Source organism: Pongo abelii, chromosome 5 (genome assembly GCF_028885655.2).
Source record: "Pongo abelii isolate AG06213 chromosome 5, NHGRI_mPonAbe1-v2.0_pri, whole genome shotgun sequence".
Lineage (NCBI taxonomy): Eukaryota > Metazoa > Chordata > Mammalia > Primates > Hominidae > Pongo > Pongo abelii.
The window spans coordinates 145227099-145245700 of record NC_071990.2 but is presented as its reverse complement, the minus strand read 5'-3'; the positions used below and the strand labels follow the sequence as shown (position 1 = coordinate 145245700).

Genomic DNA, 18602 nt, shown 5'->3' with positions numbered 1-18602 from the left:
CACAGAAAAATACAGGAATACCACAATTATTCAATGTAGATCTTAAATGTGAGTCTTCTTAAAAAATGCCAGCACATTATTATCACAGTAAACACATTTTTTAATTAGTCTATGTACCACAAAACTTTTAAACTTCCATAAAATATTTTTTAGACCATTGCAACAAGCCAGGTCAAAGTTGAGATCTTGTGTGACCATCACCCAAGAAAGTCTTTTGAAATCAGTTAAAAGCTATCTGCTAAAGAGAAAAACCAAGTCTTCCAGATAAAAGGAAAATGTTCATCCTGATTAATTGGGAGGGATGGTGGTGTTTGTGCATACTGCAGCAAGTCTGCTTTGCTACCTTATGTCCCAGCCAAGCTCTCAACCAAGCATGAAGCCAGAATAAAGACACGTTCTAATACCATACACCCAATGAGCTTTTCTCAAGAAGCACCCTGTGTGCTCTGCCAAAATAAGGAAACAGACCCAGGGGGAAAAAAAAAAAGGCATGGGATCCAGCAATCTGGAGATTCAACGCAAGAGGAAAGTGGAAGGAATCCCCCTGGTGTGACGAAGAGAGATCCCAAGACAACAGCTGGACAGTGGGCTCAGAGGAAATCCAGTCCACATGGGAAGAGGACAAAGGCTATGTATGAAGCTCTTAAAGATGAACCTGTAAGAATAACTCGAGTGTTTGAACATATTGAGAAGCGATTCGTTAAATACATAACGAGAAAGTGTGGGGATGGTATGTAGGACACTTAGCAAGCTAACAAAAACACCAGTAGGAAAAACAAAAGGTATGCAGGAGAGAAAAAGAAATCGTGGTTTACCACAAGCCTTAGCTATCATTGGCATTTCTGCTGTTACATGGATGACTGATATAATCAAAAACACAATATAAGAATGTTGGGGCTGGGCGCAGTGGCTTACACAGGTAATCCCAGCACTTTGGGAGCTGAAGTGGGTGTATCACCTGAGGTCAGAAGTTCAAGACTAGATTGCAAAACCAGCCTGGGGAAACCCTGTCGCTACTAAAAATACAAAAATTAGCCGGGCGTGGTGGCAGGTGCCTGTAATCCCAGCTAATTGGGAGGCTGAGGCAGGAGAATCACTTGAACCCAGGAGCCGGGGGTTGTAGTGAGCTGAAATCAGGCCACTGCACTCCAGCCTGGGCAACAGAGCAAGAGTCCATTTCAAAAAAAAAAAAAAAAAAAAAAGACTATTGAGAAGATGAGAAAATGGGAGAATAGGAAATAATAGGAAATGTATGATTTTGAAATGGGGAGAGGCAGGGGTTGGGGCAGGGTAAAAAAGAGAATTATGAGAGGCAGGGGTTGGGGCAGGGTAAAAAAGAGAATTATGTGTTCGGTTTCCATACTGTGAGCTCAGTAGATAATGTGTCATGCTGAAAAATCAATCAATAGGTAGTAAAGAGCATGCTATTTAGAGACTGGAGAATTAAAGAATCAGTTTAAACAACTCCACATTTCTTAGATGCCCCTGAACTTTCTACTCAGTTCCTACTACTCTACTAACATATGACCTGGCCAAACAGAGCTATTCATTTATTTGACAAATAGTTTTGGTGTCAGGCATATACCTAGGAATAAGAAGAGACATTGGTGAACAAGACAGGTAACGTCTTTTAGATCATGGAGCTTATGTTCTAGCAAAGAGAGACAATGAATAAAACAAACAAACAAGATCATCTCAGTGCTAAGTGCAGTGAAGGCACAGAGAGCTGTGGTTGGGACCTGGGTGGGTTATTCTGGAGAGGGATAGGAAGGGAAGGTCTCTATGAAGCACAAGGATGCAGCTGAAACAAGGAGTCAGCTCTGCGAAGAGCGAAGGGAAGAGTGTCCCAAACAGGGAGCAGCAACGGCCAAGGTCCATGGGTAGGACTGAGCCAGGCTTGTTTGAGGACTGAAAAAGGCAGTGAGGGGACCAGAGCAAAGTGATGGAAGATAAGGTCAGAGAGGTGGGCAGGGATCATATAGGCTCATGTAGAGCCTTGAGGGCCATACTATGCAATCTGGATTTCATTCCAAGTGCAGTGGGAGGACTGGAAGGTTTTGAGTGAGTGAGTGACATGATTTATGCTTTAAGAAATTACTTTAGCTGTTCTGTGGAAAATGAATTGCAGAAGGGTGAGAACAGAAGCAGGAGAGCAGCTGGAATCTACTGCAGTTGTCCATGTAATGGATGGCCCCAGAGCTTGGATAGTGGCAGTAGGGACAGACAGAAGAGCATGGACTTGAGATATATTTGGGAAGAGAAAAGGACAAGACCTGCTGATGGATCCATATGGAGGGGGAAAGGAAAACCTAAGAATAACTCCTAGATCTTGGGCTAGAATAAGTGAGTGGTTGGGTATCATTTGGTGAAATGTAGAAAGTCAAGGGAAGAACTGGCTTGGAGGACAAAACCAAACCTTCTGTATAGATCTATGTTACCGCTGGGATGCCCAGCAAGTTTTCAAGCAGACTTGTCAAATAGGGAGTTGCACATTTGAGCCTGGAGTGCAGAGAGAGGTCAGAGTTGCAGACACAAACTAGGTAACTCTGGGAGTTGAGAGTTGGGTGAGACCCTACTCCCATTTCTCTACCTACCCCTCACCCCAGATCAGGCATCCACTTCACCTTGCTGGATTATTCCAGCCTACTTCTTGGTCCCACTTTCAGTCTCTCCCCATGAAATCTATACTGCATGCGGCAGGCCAACTCATCTCCGGAGGCAAAGCAATAATCATTTTTCTGGTTTGATTTAAAAAAAAAAAAAAAGCTTCAGTGGTTCCCATTGCCTGTGACTTTCAGTATTGCCTTCCACCCCTTTCCTTTTCAGAGCCTGAATTCTTGTCCCCATTCTGTGTTTTGCCTCCTGATCTAGTCCTGCAATTCTCTAGGTATCGCTTCCCTTCCACTCTCATTTCTGCACATTTTCACTAAGCATCTTCTAGACTGGACGCTTTGTGGGCAGGGTCTGTGTAGGATTTATCTTTGAAACTTCCCACCTTGCTTAGCATAACACCTTACACATAATAACTTTAATTTAGGAACTGTTTGCTGCATGAAGGTGCCACTCTTCTCCTTCTTAATATCCCCTCATAAAACAGGCTGATTTGTAGGACTATACCTGCCAAGCACATACCAGCACAGCTTTCCAGGATATTCTTAAGCAAAATAGCACTTCAGTCCTTCCTTGGCGGCCAAATTTCCTTAGTGTTAAGGGCTGCAGTGTTTTACTTGCCAGAAGGTTGATGTGAATAAAAACATCCAGCCCCTTGAAATGAAAATAAATGGAGGGATGGTTTATAAATATAAATGATAATGGTTAGACCGACCTTTTAGCAAGTAATGCGATTTGCCCATTCATTTCTGCATTTCTGTAGTTTTGGTTTTTGTTCCCCTGCTTTTGTGGGGAGGAAACAAGAAGTGTTTATTTTCTTAAGACTATTTCTATCCTTAATATCACTTTTGCATCAGTTGAGTCTTCACTAAATATTAATATTTTCTCCCAAGAATAGAGACTAGCAGTTAACCTGCTACAGTATAGTCCCCAAAGAAAAGATGTTGGAATTTTTCCTCTATTCAAATTAAATAGGCTTAATTGTAAGACCAATTCTTACAATTCTCATTTCCTTCCCCACTGCATTAAGAAGACAAGAGGTGACGTGTGACTTGCTCATTAGTCATTATGTTTTCAGACTGCTAAAAATAAAATAAATTTATTATTTTCTATTTCAGACTGCCAAAAATAAAATTAAAATATTTGGGATACTACTCACTGATCAAATCTGAAGAGCTATGGACCAAAGAGAAGTAGGTGATGTTGAAATTTTGCTCACATTCTTTCTCTGAAAGTAAGTGACATTTATATTATTATCAAACAGACTAAAAAAACAATTAAACCTAAAAGAAGGTGGCTATATTGGGATCAGTGTTTTCGTTTTCATCACTGACAAAGGAAAAAAAAGTAGCTGAAAACCAGCCACTGAGCTTAAAGCTCAGAATCCACGCAGCTGGAGAAAAGCTAGTACAGTTGCAGGTCAGCTCATGACTTTAATTACGGTCGAGGTCCAGGTGGACAGTGGATATGGAAACCTTGGGTTTGATCATGTCCAAAGCAGGGGAAAGCCAGGACTGTCACACTAACTCTTCAAGAATGAAGTTCCTGGGTGGGCGCAGTGGCTCACGCCTGTAATCCCAGCACTTTGGGAGGCCGAGGCAGGCAGATCAGGAGGTCAGGAGTTCGAGACGAGCCTGGCCAACATGATGAAATCTTGTCTCTACTAAAATACAAAAATTAGCTGGGCGTGGTGGCTCACGCCTGTAATTCCAGCTACCCAGGAGGCTGAGGCAGGAGAATCGCTTGAAACCGGAAGGTGGAGGTTGCAGTGAGCCGAGATTGTGCCACTGCACTCCAGCCTAGGTGAAACAGCCAGACTCCATCTCAAAAAAAAAAAAAAAAAAAAAAAAAAAAAGAATGAAGTTCCTCTCCTCTGTGTGTGTACATATAAATTTTTCTTTACATATTTTAAAAATGGAATCATATTACTTCACAACCTGCCTTTTCACATGTTGATGTTATTTATCATAAAAACCGCCTTTTAAAAATATTTTTACATCATTTTTAAATGGCTTATTCTAACACGTCTGTATCTCAATCAATTCAATAAGTCTCTTGATGTTTGACTATTAAGTTAATTCCAATTTTTTGCTTTTGTAAAAATTGTTTTTATGAGCAAATTATTTCTTTTACAATATACTTCTATAAGCAGAACTACTGGGTCTAAGTGTAGTTTAAGTGCACTTTTTTTTTTTTTTTTTTGAGACAGAATCTCACTCAGTCGTCCAGGCTGGAGTGCAATGGTGCAATCTCGGCTCACTACAACCTCCACCTCCCAAGTTCAAGCAATTCTCCTCTCTCAGCCTCTCAAGTAGCTGAGATTACAGGCGCCTGCCACCATGCCTGGCTCATTTTTATATTTTTAATAGAGACGGGGTTTCACCATTTTGTTCAGACTAGTCTCAAACTCCTGATTCCAGGTGATCCACTTGCCTTGGCTTCCCAAAGTGCTGGGATTACAGGTGTGAGCCACCACGCCTGGCCTAAGGGCACATTTTATGACTTAATATATATTGCCAAACTGCTTTTCTGATAAGTTGTACCAATTTAAATTACCACAAAACAATTGTCTTTTGGGAATTACTCATTTTAATCTTTGCTAAACTCATAGGTGATCAGTTGCATCCCCCACCTTTTTTTTTTTTTTTTCATTTAATTGCTTAAACCTTATTTCATTTACCAAGTGATCACTTATGTTCTCCTTTGGTCAAGTAACATGGGCAAGTTACTTAGCTCTTGTACTTTGGTTTTCCTCATTTATAAAATGGGGATATTAATATTAGTTACCCCGGATGAACGTCATAAGTATTAAAAAGTTAATTCAAGTAAAGCACTTAGAGTAGTTCCTGGCCCATAGTGAGTTCACAATTGTAACCATTAGATATTTTGGAAAATGCCTGTTCATGTTGTTTACTTGTTTTCCTATGTGGTTGCTTATCTTTTTGTTACTGACTTTTAAGAGGTCTTACTACATTAATGATATTAACTTATTTTTCATATATAATTAAATATTTCTTTCAACTTTATGATTTTCCTTTTCAACTTTCTGATGTTAATTTTTTTTGGCCATGTAAAAGTTTAAAAATTTTATATTATTAAATCCATTCATCTTAAGCCAGAATAAATTACAGAGATCAAATATTCAAAACATGAGAAAAATAGCAGAGGAAAGCATTTTTGAAATAGCCCTAGTCTGTAAGAAAGAAAACGACTAATCAATTTGACTTAAAAATTTAAAGTTTTCTATAAAAACGTACTATAAACAAACTTAAGGTACAAGAAAAAATTTTTTAATGTTAAAATATATGATAGACATTAGGTTAATCTCCTGAATATACAAATTTGTAAGAAACCATAAAAATAAGGAAAGTCTATAAATAGGCAATTGAAAGAAAAAGAAATATAAATGTCCTACATCACTCATAATCAAAATAAGATGCCATTTTTTACATATAGATTTACAAAGAGTCTAAAAAATTATTTATGCACAGCATTGTGGTCATGTACAGTTGTGTAGAGTGTTGACTGCAGAAGGACACATAGGTAAGAGAATGAGTGGGAACTAAATACATGCTAAAGTGCCACTTGTTAAGTCTGTGCTGTGGAGCTAGCTGCCTCACCCAGAGGAAGTGACTTCTAATTCTCACAAGGCTATAGGCTAAGAGTGACCCTGATATGCAGTGGTGGTGACAGAGTACAGAAACAGAAATTCTCATATAATAAGCAGATAACACTGAGAAAGCCACTTTGAGAATAATGTAGCAAAGTCTATCAAAATAAAACACACAAATCTTTTGACCTAGCAACTCTACTGCTAATATGTCATTAGGACATGTAGTTTGCAGCTGTCCATGTAATGGATGGCCTCAGAGCTTGGATAGTGGCAGTAGGGACAGACGGAAGAGCATGGACTTGAGATATATTTGGGAAGAAAAAAGGACAGGAGCTGCTGATGGATCCATGTGGGGGGGGAAAGGAAAACCTAAGAATAACTCCTAGATCTTGGGCTAGAATAAGTGAGTGGTTGGGGTATCATTTGGTGAAATGTAGAAAGTCAAGGAAAGAACTGGCTTGGAGGACAAAATCAAACCTTCCATTAGATCCATGTTACCCCTGGGATGCCCAGCAAGTTTTCAAGCAGACCTGTCAAATAGGGAGTTGCATATTTGAGCCTGGAGTGCAGAGAGAGGTCATAGATATGGATGTTCATTTCAGTATTGTTCATAAGAGCATATACATATGCAAAGAACCCAGGAACAATATTAAAATACAACAGGATTCTTTTAAAGGAAGTTTTGATACATCCACATACTATAATAGTGTTCATTTATAGAATTAAAGAGAACAAGATGGAAATATTTTCAAGTTATATTACACAAAAAATTTAAAGTATAGAGTGGTAAGTATAGTATGTCTTGTTTGACTGCTGATAAAGATATATCTATGAATGAAAACTGTGTGGAATGAAAAAAAAAATGTTCATGCTGGGTTATAGATGAAAAGTGGGACTGGAGGATTCTGGGAGGGAGTAAATTCATTTTTATCTCAAACCATCTTGTAATGTTTGACTTCCTACCATGTATATATTATACAATAAAGAAAACAAACTCCATCAGCTTTTGCCTTTAGGACCTCTTCCTGTGCCTGGTTTACAAGGAAATGGATAAATATTCTGGACAAGACAAATACAGGGCCCTGAACAAAACTTGGAAACCCAGAGACACAGATAAATACAGGTGCTATCACAACATAGGTGTGATCCTGCACACTTTATTTACTTGTTTTCTTGTCTCTTCAACATGGGGACAGTGGCATTGTCTGCCCTTTCAACCCAAGGACTGAGGAGAAGCAGCCAAGTGCTGGTCTGTGGCACTGTGAAAATGGGGTGGAGTTGGAAAAAACTAGAAGAAATAATTACTAGATTCAGATACCACCCTTCAGACAACAGAGCCAGAGTAATGTAATTCTTGGACTAAAAAAAGAATACAAATAATACATACCTCTCATTCATATAATCATTGGCTTAAAGCAGTCAGGCTGCTTATTGAGACTATTTGTTGACTCATTCATATATTCAACAAAAATGTATTGTATCCAATCTACCATGCTCTACACTTCACAATGAAATACTAGAAGTCTCAACCCTCCTAGGGCATGATTCCAGAGGGTACTGAAACCATCCTATTTGGGGGCATATCGTTTTAGCCTGTACTTAGAAATAATGGATCCAATTCTCAGTAAAATACTTGTAAACCTAACCCAGCAACATACAAAAACCTAACCCAGCAACATACAAAAAAAAAAACCACATTACCCAAGTGGGATTTATTCTAGGAATGCAAGGTTGGTTTAACAACCAAAAATCAATTAATGTAACATAACAAATGAATAGGATAAAGGACAAAAACCATATGATCACCTCAGTAGAGGCAGGAAAAACCTTTGTCAAAATTGAACAATCTTTCATGATAAAAACACTGACAAAGTAGGAATAGAAGAGAACTTTTTGACAAAGGGAACCTATGAAGAAACCCATAGCTAATAGCACAGTTAATGGTAAAAAAAACAAAAAACAAAAAACTTTTTTTTGTTAGATCAGGAACAAGACAAAAATGCTCACAACTGCCGCTTCTACTTAACATTGGACTAAAGGTTCTAGCCAGAACTATTAAATAAGAAAAAAATAAAATAAAAGGCATTCAACTCTAAAAGGAGGAATTAAAATGTTGTTTCTTTGCACATGTAAATAGATCTTGTATATAGTATGATCATGTACATAGAAAATCATAAGGAATCCACTGAAAAACTACTAGGACTAAAAAATGAGTTCAGGCCAGGCATGGTGGCTCATGCCTATAATCCCTGCAATATTGGAAGGCCCAGGTGGGTGGATCTCTTGAGCTCTGGAGTTTGAGACCAGCCTGGGCAACACAGAAAACCCCATCTCTGCCAACAATACAAAGTAGCCGGACATGGTGGTGGGCACCAGTGGTCCCAGCTACTCAGGAGGCTGAGGTTGGAGGATCGCTTGAGCCCAGAAGGTTGAGGCTGCAGTGAATAAGCCATGATCGCACCACTGCACTACACTGAAAACTACAAAACATGGTGAAAAGAAAGAAGATATAAAGAAATGGAAAGACATCTATGTTCATGGATTAGAAGACTTCATATTGTTAACATAGCAATACTACCCAAATTGATCTACAGGTTCAATATCATTGCTATCAAAACTCTAATTGGCTTTTTTGCAGAAATTGACAGGTTGATTGCAAAATTCATATGAAAATGTAAGGGAACCAGAATAACCAGTAGAAACTTTTAAAGGAACAAAGTTGAAAAACTCATACTTCTAGGTTTCAAAATTTACTACAAAGCAACAGTAATCTAGACATTGTGGTAACTGGCATAAGAAGAGACAATGGAGTAGAATTGAGAGTCCAGAAGTAAACCCTTACATATACAGTCAATCAATTTTTGACAATGGTGGAACACCATTCAATGGGGAAAGAACGGTCATTTCAACAAATGGTGCTGGAACAACTGGATATTCATATGCAAAAGAATGAAACCCTACATCACACCATACATAAAAATTAACTCAAAATGTATTAAGTGACCTAAATGTAACGGCCAAAATTATAAAACGCTTGGAAGAAAACACAAGTGTAAATCTTCTTGCCTTGGTTAGGCTGTAGTTCTCAGATGTGATACCAAAAACACAAACAACAAAAGAAAAAAATTGATAAACTGCTCATCATCAAAACTTTAAAAATCTGAGCTGCAAACCACACTATCAAGATGAAAAGACAACCCAGAGAATGGCAGAAAATATTTGTAAATCATGTATCTGACAAGGGATTTGGATCTAGTATACAAAGAACTAAAACTCCAACGGAAGTCAAATTAGTCAAATTATCCAACTAAAATTAGGCAAAGGATCTGAAGACATTTTTTCCAAAGAAGATACACAAATGGCCAATAAGCATATGAAAAGATGCTCAAGGTCATTAGTAATTAGGGAAAAGGAAATCAAAACCGTGAGATATAACTTCACACCTACTAAGATGGCTATAATCAAAAAGACAGTAACAAATGTTGGTAAGGACGTGGAGAAATTGTAACTTTCATACACTGCTGGTGGGAATGTAAAATGGTCTAACTTCTTTGGAAACTGTTTGGCAACACCATAAAAGGTTAAACATAGAACTACCTACCATATAATCTAGCAATTCCACTACTAAATATATACCTGAGAAATGAAAACATATCTTCACAACAACTTGTACTTAAGTTCAGAGCGGCATTATTCATAAATAGCCCAAAGCAGAAATAACCCAAATGTCCATCAACTGATAAATGGATAAATAAAATGTGGCATATTCATACAGTAGAATATTATTTGGCAATAAAAAGAAATGAACAACTGATACATGCTACAACATGGATGACCATTGAAAACATTATGCTAACTGAAAGAAGCCAGTCACAAAATGACACATTATGATTCCATTGACATGAAATGTTCTCAATAAGCAAATCTATAGAGACAGAAAGGTTGATTAGTGTTTAATTAAGGTAGAGCCTGCTGGTTGAATAGGGTGGGAATAGAGACTGAGGGTCACACAACACTGTGAACATACTGAAAAACAATGAACTGTACACTTTCCATGGGTGAATTTTATAGTATGTGAATTATACATCAATACAGCTGTTTTTTTAAAATAATGGATCTAACTGCATATTTTCAGAAAAAATTATTAATGGTCTTCCTAGAACCCAGAGAATTAGGTGCAACCTAAACTGAAAGGCTCTAGAGAGCCTAAAGTCAAAATGGGGAAAAGCAAGCTAACTTCTAGCCTATAATGAAGATTTTTACAAAAGGCCAAATTGAGCGGTAAGTATGAATAATTAAACTCTGTGCTATTGATTCCTTTGACTTAAACAGATTTTCGCCCACTAAGCATTTAAGATGAGAATCATCTTTAATACAGTAATCCTAAGCAGCTGCTCCAGACTTAAACAGCTAGTCAATGGCTAAGATCAAACAGAACAAGGATCTTCACACCATCTGTAAAGCCAGAGTTAAACAGTTAACAAGGAGTGAACAAAATACCTGGAATAGTAGAGAGTTTGACAGTCTCAGACTCAGAAAAATACAGACATGAATATAAAACTTAGCAAACGGTATTCAATTTAATTTTTTTTTTTTGGTTTTCATTTAGAATCTGATGGCAAACCTTCAGGGAAACGGGGTAGCTCTAATGGATTTAGAGATACTGGATACCACAAGAAAACTGTTCTTTTACAATACCACAACTTAAGTCATAACTACTGTCATTCCTTAACTGAAAAATAAAAAACCCTGTATTTATGATGTATGGATTGGTCATTTCAATTCATACAAACTTTTAATCCACAAAACTGAGGACCTGCAATTTAAGTATAACACCATTCCGTGAGATATTTCTCTGAATTATCTTTTATGATCAAGCATAACTTTTTTTTAAAACACTTTTTACTTAAGTAGATTACAGTTTTTCATTATAATCAGTCATTTTATTTGGAATTGTAGCAATCCGGGTTTTTTTGCTGTACTGAGTAAGACGTAGGGAGTCTCACTTTAGGATTTTATTTGCTTCTTAGACATCATTTATACAATATTCCTTGATTTTTATTAAGGCAAAATTTGTTTTTCTAATATTCACTCAAATAATATTTTGTGATAAAATCACTAAATTCAGGACAATACTTTCTGTATACTCTTGTATTGGAGTACTGATTTAATTCTATCTTTGCCGGTGCACAAATTTAAAAACATAACACTTCCTTGAAATGAAAAGAAGTCTCACACCACTTTAAGGTAAGACAAAGGAAACCAAGTCTTATTTGCACAAAATAGTTTACTAAATTTAAAGTCCTGCTCAACCCCTCCCCGCAAAAATCTCTCAAAAAGCTGTCAACATGAAGTCTTTGATTTCAGAGCTGTAGCCATGTCATTAATGGTAAAGAAGGTATATTCTGATTCTGATGTCTCTTCTTTGCAGAAGGGTCTTCTGTGGTATTAACAGACATCTCAGCAAAGCTTGTGGTATCTCAGGGAGTGAAGCTGTGCTACCTAAAGAATCCCATTGGGTATAAAGTGGGGTGGGGGGTTGGAATGACAGAATGCTATCTAGCTAGACATCCTGAGGCAGATTAAAAAACCTTCCTCTGTACCCTGTCATTTCCTTTCAGCAAGATCCTGTTGATGTTTGCACAATTTAAAAAGTGTATCAAATATCTCAATGAGTAAAATAAATGGTCCCTTTGAGTTTTATTTATTTTTAATCGTTGATGGAAAAATATCAAAATAGTACCTTTTAAATTTATTTCCTTATCCAATCACAAGCAACACCACCAAACAGTTTTTTTTTTTTTTTATCCCCACACTGTTGGGGAAATCCCAGTTGTACCTTCCTTCCCTCCTTTTGTTTAAGAAAATGGAAAAAAGAAACTTTTAAAACAGCATTAGAACTCAGACACGTTACACACGTTTCCATAAAACTAACTTTAGTCCTGGAGAACTCAGTTCATGAGATATGTTTCCCTAAATGTTATAGCTGCTGTATCTACTATAAACAAAACAAGTCTCATTTGAAACAATTACGCATTTCGGGGCTAGTTATTAAGTATTCAGCGTCTGCCAGGATAAGGCGATCAGCGCTTCTACTCCGAATAACAAACCATAAATCAGTTGACAAGCTTGAAAGCATTCAGTCCTAGTGTGTTCGGAAGCCAAGCGTAAATACAGAAAAACCTGTTGGCATGTTTCTCTTGCCCTCTAAGTTTCGCGTTTTTAAAAACACAGTAATACGCAAATGGCGTTTCCCGTAAGTTTCTGGCTCCGAAATAATTTGGATAAAAAACCACAGCGAGGCATCGCGCACAGAAAAATGGAGCCTGTGCCTTTAAGGTAAAATCGGCTGGAACCCAAAAGGCATTCCTCTTTCACGACAAAGAGTTTGGCGAGCGCTACCTCTGGGGTTTCTCCGAGGGACTTGGCGGGTCCGAGCGGAACCCGACCAGACGACTAGTCCTGCCTGCCCCGGGGCCCCGCCGCCAGCCCCGCGCCCGCGCGGCGGGAGCGCATCGCGTGCGCCCCGGACTCACCGCTGCCGGGCTGCGGGGACAGCGTGGACACCGAGGTCTGGCCCATGACTGGGGTCGCAGGGCCAGGTCCAGCGATCACGCGGCTCCTTTGGTCCTTCGAGCATGGGTCCGCTCCCAGCCAGACTTCCAAGCGTTCATGTCCCGGCCTGTGCCGAGTGGCCCGCCGGGTCCCCTAACCTTCTACCCCGCGCGGGTCTCCCAGCCCGGCCGGCCGCAGCCGGCGCGGCGGATCCTGCCCAGCGGATGCCTGTCATTCCTCTATGCAGATTAGCTGGGGTCAGGGGTCACGGGGGAAGAAGGGGGGTGAGGGCGATAGGGAGGGGAGGAGGGGGAAGCGGGGGGAAGGCGCAGGAGCAGGGGGTGGGGGAAGGCCCCAGCCGGCCCCGCCGCACCCGCATCCCCTCAGGGTGGTAGGGAGTTCAGGCTTTCAGGCTACTCCTCTTTGACTTAAAAGGTTCAAAGTCAAATGATCCTTACAGGCTACAAGAAAAGGAATTAAAGTATTTAGTCACGGTACTTAATTTAACAAAATTTGTTTCTTAAAAGTTATTTCCTTCCTTACATTCTATTTGCAGTATTGTGGCACTCTCATGTCCTGTGCCCATTTTTTTTCTCGTTTTATAAATTCTCTTCCTTTTAACAAATATAATTTTTTAAAAACAGCATTAATGGCCTCAACAGGCTTGACAACAAATCTAAATGATAGGTCTACGTGTGAGATCAATAAAATATACTCTTTGCTGTCTCCCACCTAAAACTCTGGAGTGCTGACCTCTCCTTTATTTCAAAAGAATTACTGTGAAATAAAGTGATTAAAATACACAAAAGGGGAAAAAAACTATAACAAACTTGAAAGGTGAATTAAACCCTTCTATAATATCCTGTTAAATCTCAATCTTCTTAAAAATATGAATACAAATAAATATTCTTCATATTTACAATTAATGATTAATTAGTATAAGTAATCTACATACTCTATATATATATAATGTGTGTGTATATATATATATACACAGTATATGGAACATCTATATATGGTGCATTAGATTGGATGGTGGTTACTGAATGTGTTCATTTTATGAAAATTCATTGAGGTGTCTGTAATGATGTGTGCACTTTGCTGATGGCATATATTTCATTAAAAAGTAAAAAATATCAGAAAGTGCAACATATTTAGGTCATTTACCACAGCTTTCATTTTTTAATTTATCCTAGACAATCAACTCTGAACTAACATGAAAATCATTTTTTTCTAAAATTTTTATTATTAAGATCGTGCAGAGCCTTGTTTGATTTTTTTGAAAGACACTTACTTGTCTGTTTTGTCATGGTTAATTAAGTTGCCCTTTTTTTTTCACACACAAATAGCCCACCCACCGCTGTGAGGAAGATCTTTTCCCTAGAAAAGTGTGATCCATTGTCTTCTTCCCTTTCCCTAATTCACTCTTAAGAAACACTGATTTTTTTTTGTAATGAAATTGAGGATTTAACCAAAATGTGAGTTCTAATTAGGACAATAAAATTAATCCTAACTACATTTCCTTATAAATACAAAAATGTGTTTTGGAAACACATCCCACCTGGGGCGCTAAGCGATGAGAGTAAGCAATTATAATGGCTGGCTCCTCCAGCTCTTTGCTTTGAGTTGCCGTAAGAAAAAACAAACAAACAAAAGTGGTTAAAGGTAAGTTAAGGGGGAGAAGGTTTCACTCTTCCTTTTGACAGAGTCTTTCTGATAAAGGGAGGTCACTGATCAGAGGAAATATACAGTAAATTTTGCACATTCAAAATATGTAACTATAATAATTTTTAAATACCGATAAAAGTTAAACTTTGAGGTTGCTATCATTTCTTCTTTTCCTTGAGAAACAATAGTATATTTCTATTACTTCTATAAATCCTTATTTCAAAGATCAAGGAGGTGCACTATAGTTCCAGTTTTTTCAGGCATTGCTTAATACAGCTATATTTACCTTATTCAAGACCTTTCATGATTTGCTAGTTAATATAATCTTCGGCCTCATCTGGGATTCCTACAATACTCCAACCAGGTTATGCAATTTTCTCTGAAACTCTTCCAGTTCCATTACATTATCCTTGAAGCATGTCAACCAAAACTGCAGGAAGTGTGTACTAAGGTTTCTTTCTAAGAGTGGGACAGTTCTTGTTCTTGGTTTCTAGAGCTTCTGATGGGGCTTGGCATTTAAGTGGCCTTTTTATCACAGCTAACAAGTTATACTAATGAACACAGAAAACGTCTACAGAAATCTCTAAATTTCATTTCTAGGTTGTAACGCAAAGGTTAGAAATTATCATTTAACAAGAGAATTTTAAGATAATTTTCCCCCAAATTGCCTTACTTTTGCCTTATTAGAACTCACACAGTTTTACTAAGAGCTCTGGATGTTAATCCCATGGGTTTATAGTTTAACTCTGGAAACATTTAATGTCATCTGAAATGTATGGACATTTCTCTGTATACTACCTCTCTCTAGGGAATTTATTAAAATGCTAAACAAGATTAGTCCCAATACCTAATGCTGAGGAAGCTATCTATTTATAATTCTTCAGCATTTATCCCATTGGTCCCACTCTTTGTTCTCTATTTCTAAACCAATCTCTTATCCAATGATATCCTGGTAAATGCTTAACTGGTTTGGGCTGGGGGTGAGGAGGCAGGAGGGAGCCTCAGACTGCTTTGTTTACTGTGATGTAAATACTCCCACAATGACCTATTCTACAGGCCTTCAACCAGCTAGCAAAACTGATATCAAACAGCTTGCAAAATTCCTTGAAATGTAACAATTTGGCCAAATGTTCAACTAGCCTGTGTGAACTGCCTTCAGCACACCACTACTTTTCTGTTATAATAACGCCGCATCATATCATACCATGGCTGAGTTTGAGGAACAGCTTCTATTTAGCCTTCCTAAAAATATAGACTAATGGCATCTACTGATTTTTTCCATGGAACACTCTAAATATTTTTCAAGCTCTGAAAGAACTACTGTGATTTATTCATTTATTTCCAGAAAGAAATTAAAGTAAATTAGTGAGATAGAATTTCCCCTTCTGAAAGCCAGTGTGCCTTTATGACAAAAAGTTGTACTTTTCAGGTTTTCAAGCATTCTACCCTGTAACACAGACTTCACTGGCTTGTCTGATGTGGGAAGTCTTAGACTCACCCACCTGGGGTGCCCAAAGTGACACTTGCACTCCTCCTGGATGGAAGCCACTATATCTATTAAGTAAAAGTTAAAGCGGACATAAGCCTAAACATTGGCAATCTGGACCATTTGTGAGAAAGTTCTTTTCTAGGTCAAAGTCCAAATGGCAGACATACAACTTGGTGCCTTTAGAGAAGATGGTTTACAATTACTACAGTCACCACTACCAAATCCTATAACTTAGGTTACTGCCAGATTTTTCTAGGCAGCCAAATCTAGCATGGAGCAGGAAGAAGAGGGAACCTTCCTCAGAACACAAATGCCATGAGTACTAATCCTGGAGGTCTCTGCCTTGTCCAGGTGCTGCCAGCTGTGTGAGGATTCATTTTGAGACACCAGATGTTAGGGGTGGAGGAATTATGATGGGAGGGAAGGGTTAGGCAGAGTCCCAAGAGATGAGATGGTTGATCAGAACAGCAGTGATCTGGGAGGCAACAGTGGTTAATAGTGGCCATATACAAGCAGATGAAGATTACATTAATTTACACCCTTATTTCTGGATTTGACCATAAACATCCTGTGAATTAGTGACATTTCCTTGGCTAATGGGAATTGTAGCCATAGAAAAATTCTTTCTTAACGGGAAGGAAATGAATGAAAACTTAGCAGTTTTCCTAATAGTATACTAAAAACGATATGCAAAAGTCGTTTTAACTATTCAGGTAGTTTTTACTAGATCTTCTGGTTTTTAAAAACTTTGTATGTCTTCAAAACTTGGCTACATTTTGTAAGAGTCAGCTTACTTAGAAAAATATAAAAAGCAAATGGGAGCTTTACTAGATATTATAAACTGAAAACTCTGTATATGTAACTAATGTTTACTTTGTAAAATGTTACTGTATGGTAAAGTTGCAACTAAATGGCTACTATATCTTAGATTTTAACAATTCTGAGAGATGCTGGTTTTAACAGGATAATGCTAACAGACAAAGGAAAACTTTTGTTAAGGAAAGAATTACAACTTTGCATATTCTAGTTATATTAAGCATCAGTAGAAGACCACATTCCACAAGTATTAGAACAGGAAACAAACCTGAAAGACAGGCTTTTCTTTCCTATTGCTCTCATATTTTCATGTGATTTATTTCCTGAGTTTTCCTTCTTCTGCTTGCTCAAGCTAAAAGGATTAACAAAATACCTTGCCTCTGCCTCACCCTGCGTGAGTCTCTGCAGAGGTGGGGTGTGGCTCACGTGTGCTTGCTTAGTGAGTGAGCCCCACAGTTGGAAGATTTATGCTGGAAAATAAAGACCTCAAGGGGTGGTGCTGGAATTTCCTTTTCCAAAGACATTCTCCCTACCCTGGGAGGAAAAGCGTCTGTAATTTTGCTCTACTTCATTTCATAAGCAAAACAAAGTACTCATCCATAGTATTAAAACTCTAAAAACTGCTATAAAATGAATAATCTTTAATTTATTGACCAAAATCTAAAGAGAACAGTCCTTAAAGACATCTTTTATATGACTGCCCAATTTACACAAAATAATTGCTTCCAGTAAGGCCCAAATCTTTGTTTTGTTAACCATCACATCCATCCCTAGAAACCAACAAAATTTGCCTGGCAAATAGAGGGTACTCAATACATAGATGATAAATTAAAAATAAGCATTTATGTTATTTCCTTAATGATAACTTCCAAGCACGGACAAAAAAAAATCTGGGAATACATGTAAAATTTTGGTAATAATATATAATGTTGACTCCATAGCAAGAGCATATCAAGTCTGTTGGTGACTATAAATTTTCTTTTGTATGCCACTCTGAAATAATCATCTACTCATTCAACTAGAATTGACCGAGGACCTCCCATGGGCATGGTACCTCTAGCACATGGGCATAAGGATAAGTGAGGTGTGGACTCTCCTGTGGCGGAGTTCATAGTATGGGTACGGTGGAGGGTGGGCGTTGCAGCCTACAAATACATGATCCTAACAGTGGAGGAAGAGAAGTTTGTTCCTCCAGCTGGGAGTGGTGACTCACGCCTGTAATCCCAGCACTTTGGGAGGCCAAGGTGGGCGGATCACCTGAGTTCGGGAGCTTGAGACCAGCCTGGCCAACATGGTGAAACCCTGTCCCTACTAAAAACACAAAAATTAGCCAGGCATGGTGATGCACTCCTGTAATCTCAGCTACTTGGGAGGCTGAGGCAGGAGAATCGCTTGAACCCAGGAGGCAGAGGTTGCAATGAGCCAAGATCACGCCATTGCATTCCAGCCTGGGCAACAGAGTGAGACTCTGCCTCAAAAAGAAATAAATAAATAAAAATTAAAAAAAAAAAGAAGGAGTTTGTTCCTCCAAGTGCTAGGGATGCCCAGTAGGTTGGTACAGAGAAGGCTCTGAACTTTAGCAAATTACTAAATCCACATTTTTGCCATACAGAGGTGCTCATTCATTCTGAAGGTGCCCCAAGATTGTGAAGTGCTTCCTGAATTAAAGAAAGATGAAATTCTAATAGTATGTGGTCAGAATTAACTGTATTTGTTTGTTTATTGCTTGCAGCTTTTTTTGTTTGTTTGTTTTCTGTTTTTTGTTTTTGAGACAGGGTCTTGCTCTGTGGCCAAGGCTGGAGTGCAATGGTATAATCATCGCTCACTGTAGCCTTGAACTCCTGGGCTCAA

The 18602-nt window shown here is 38.4% G+C and overlaps 1 protein-coding gene and 1 long non-coding RNA gene across 15 annotated transcripts in view; one reads left to right on the top strand and one right to left on the bottom strand.

Annotated features, from left to right (window-relative positions):
* Positions 1 to 18602, bottom strand: part of PHACTR2 (phosphatase and actin regulator 2) — a 298625-nt gene that overhangs the window by 147527 nt on the left and 132496 nt on the right. The window contains exon 1 of one of the 8 annotated variants that reach the window (XM_054556876.2): positions 12760 to 13017. The exons of 4 other annotated variants lie outside the window; for them this stretch is intronic. In XM_054556876.2, coding sequence (XP_054412851.2) covers positions 12760 to 12805 — 46 coding nt within the window. In that variant the 5' untranslated portion in view covers positions 12806 to 13017. 8 annotated transcript variants of the gene reach the window in all.
* The window catches only part of LOC129060092 (uncharacterized), an 85756-nt gene that overhangs the window by 8041 nt on the left and 59113 nt on the right, over positions 1 to 18602 (top strand). For all 7 annotated transcript variants that reach the window (XR_008526511.2, XR_008526507.2, XR_008526505.2 and 4 more), the window contains one exon: positions 3729 to 3844. This is a non-coding gene — a long non-coding RNA (uncharacterized LOC129060092). The remainder of the gene's footprint in view (positions 1 to 3728; positions 3845 to 18602) is intronic.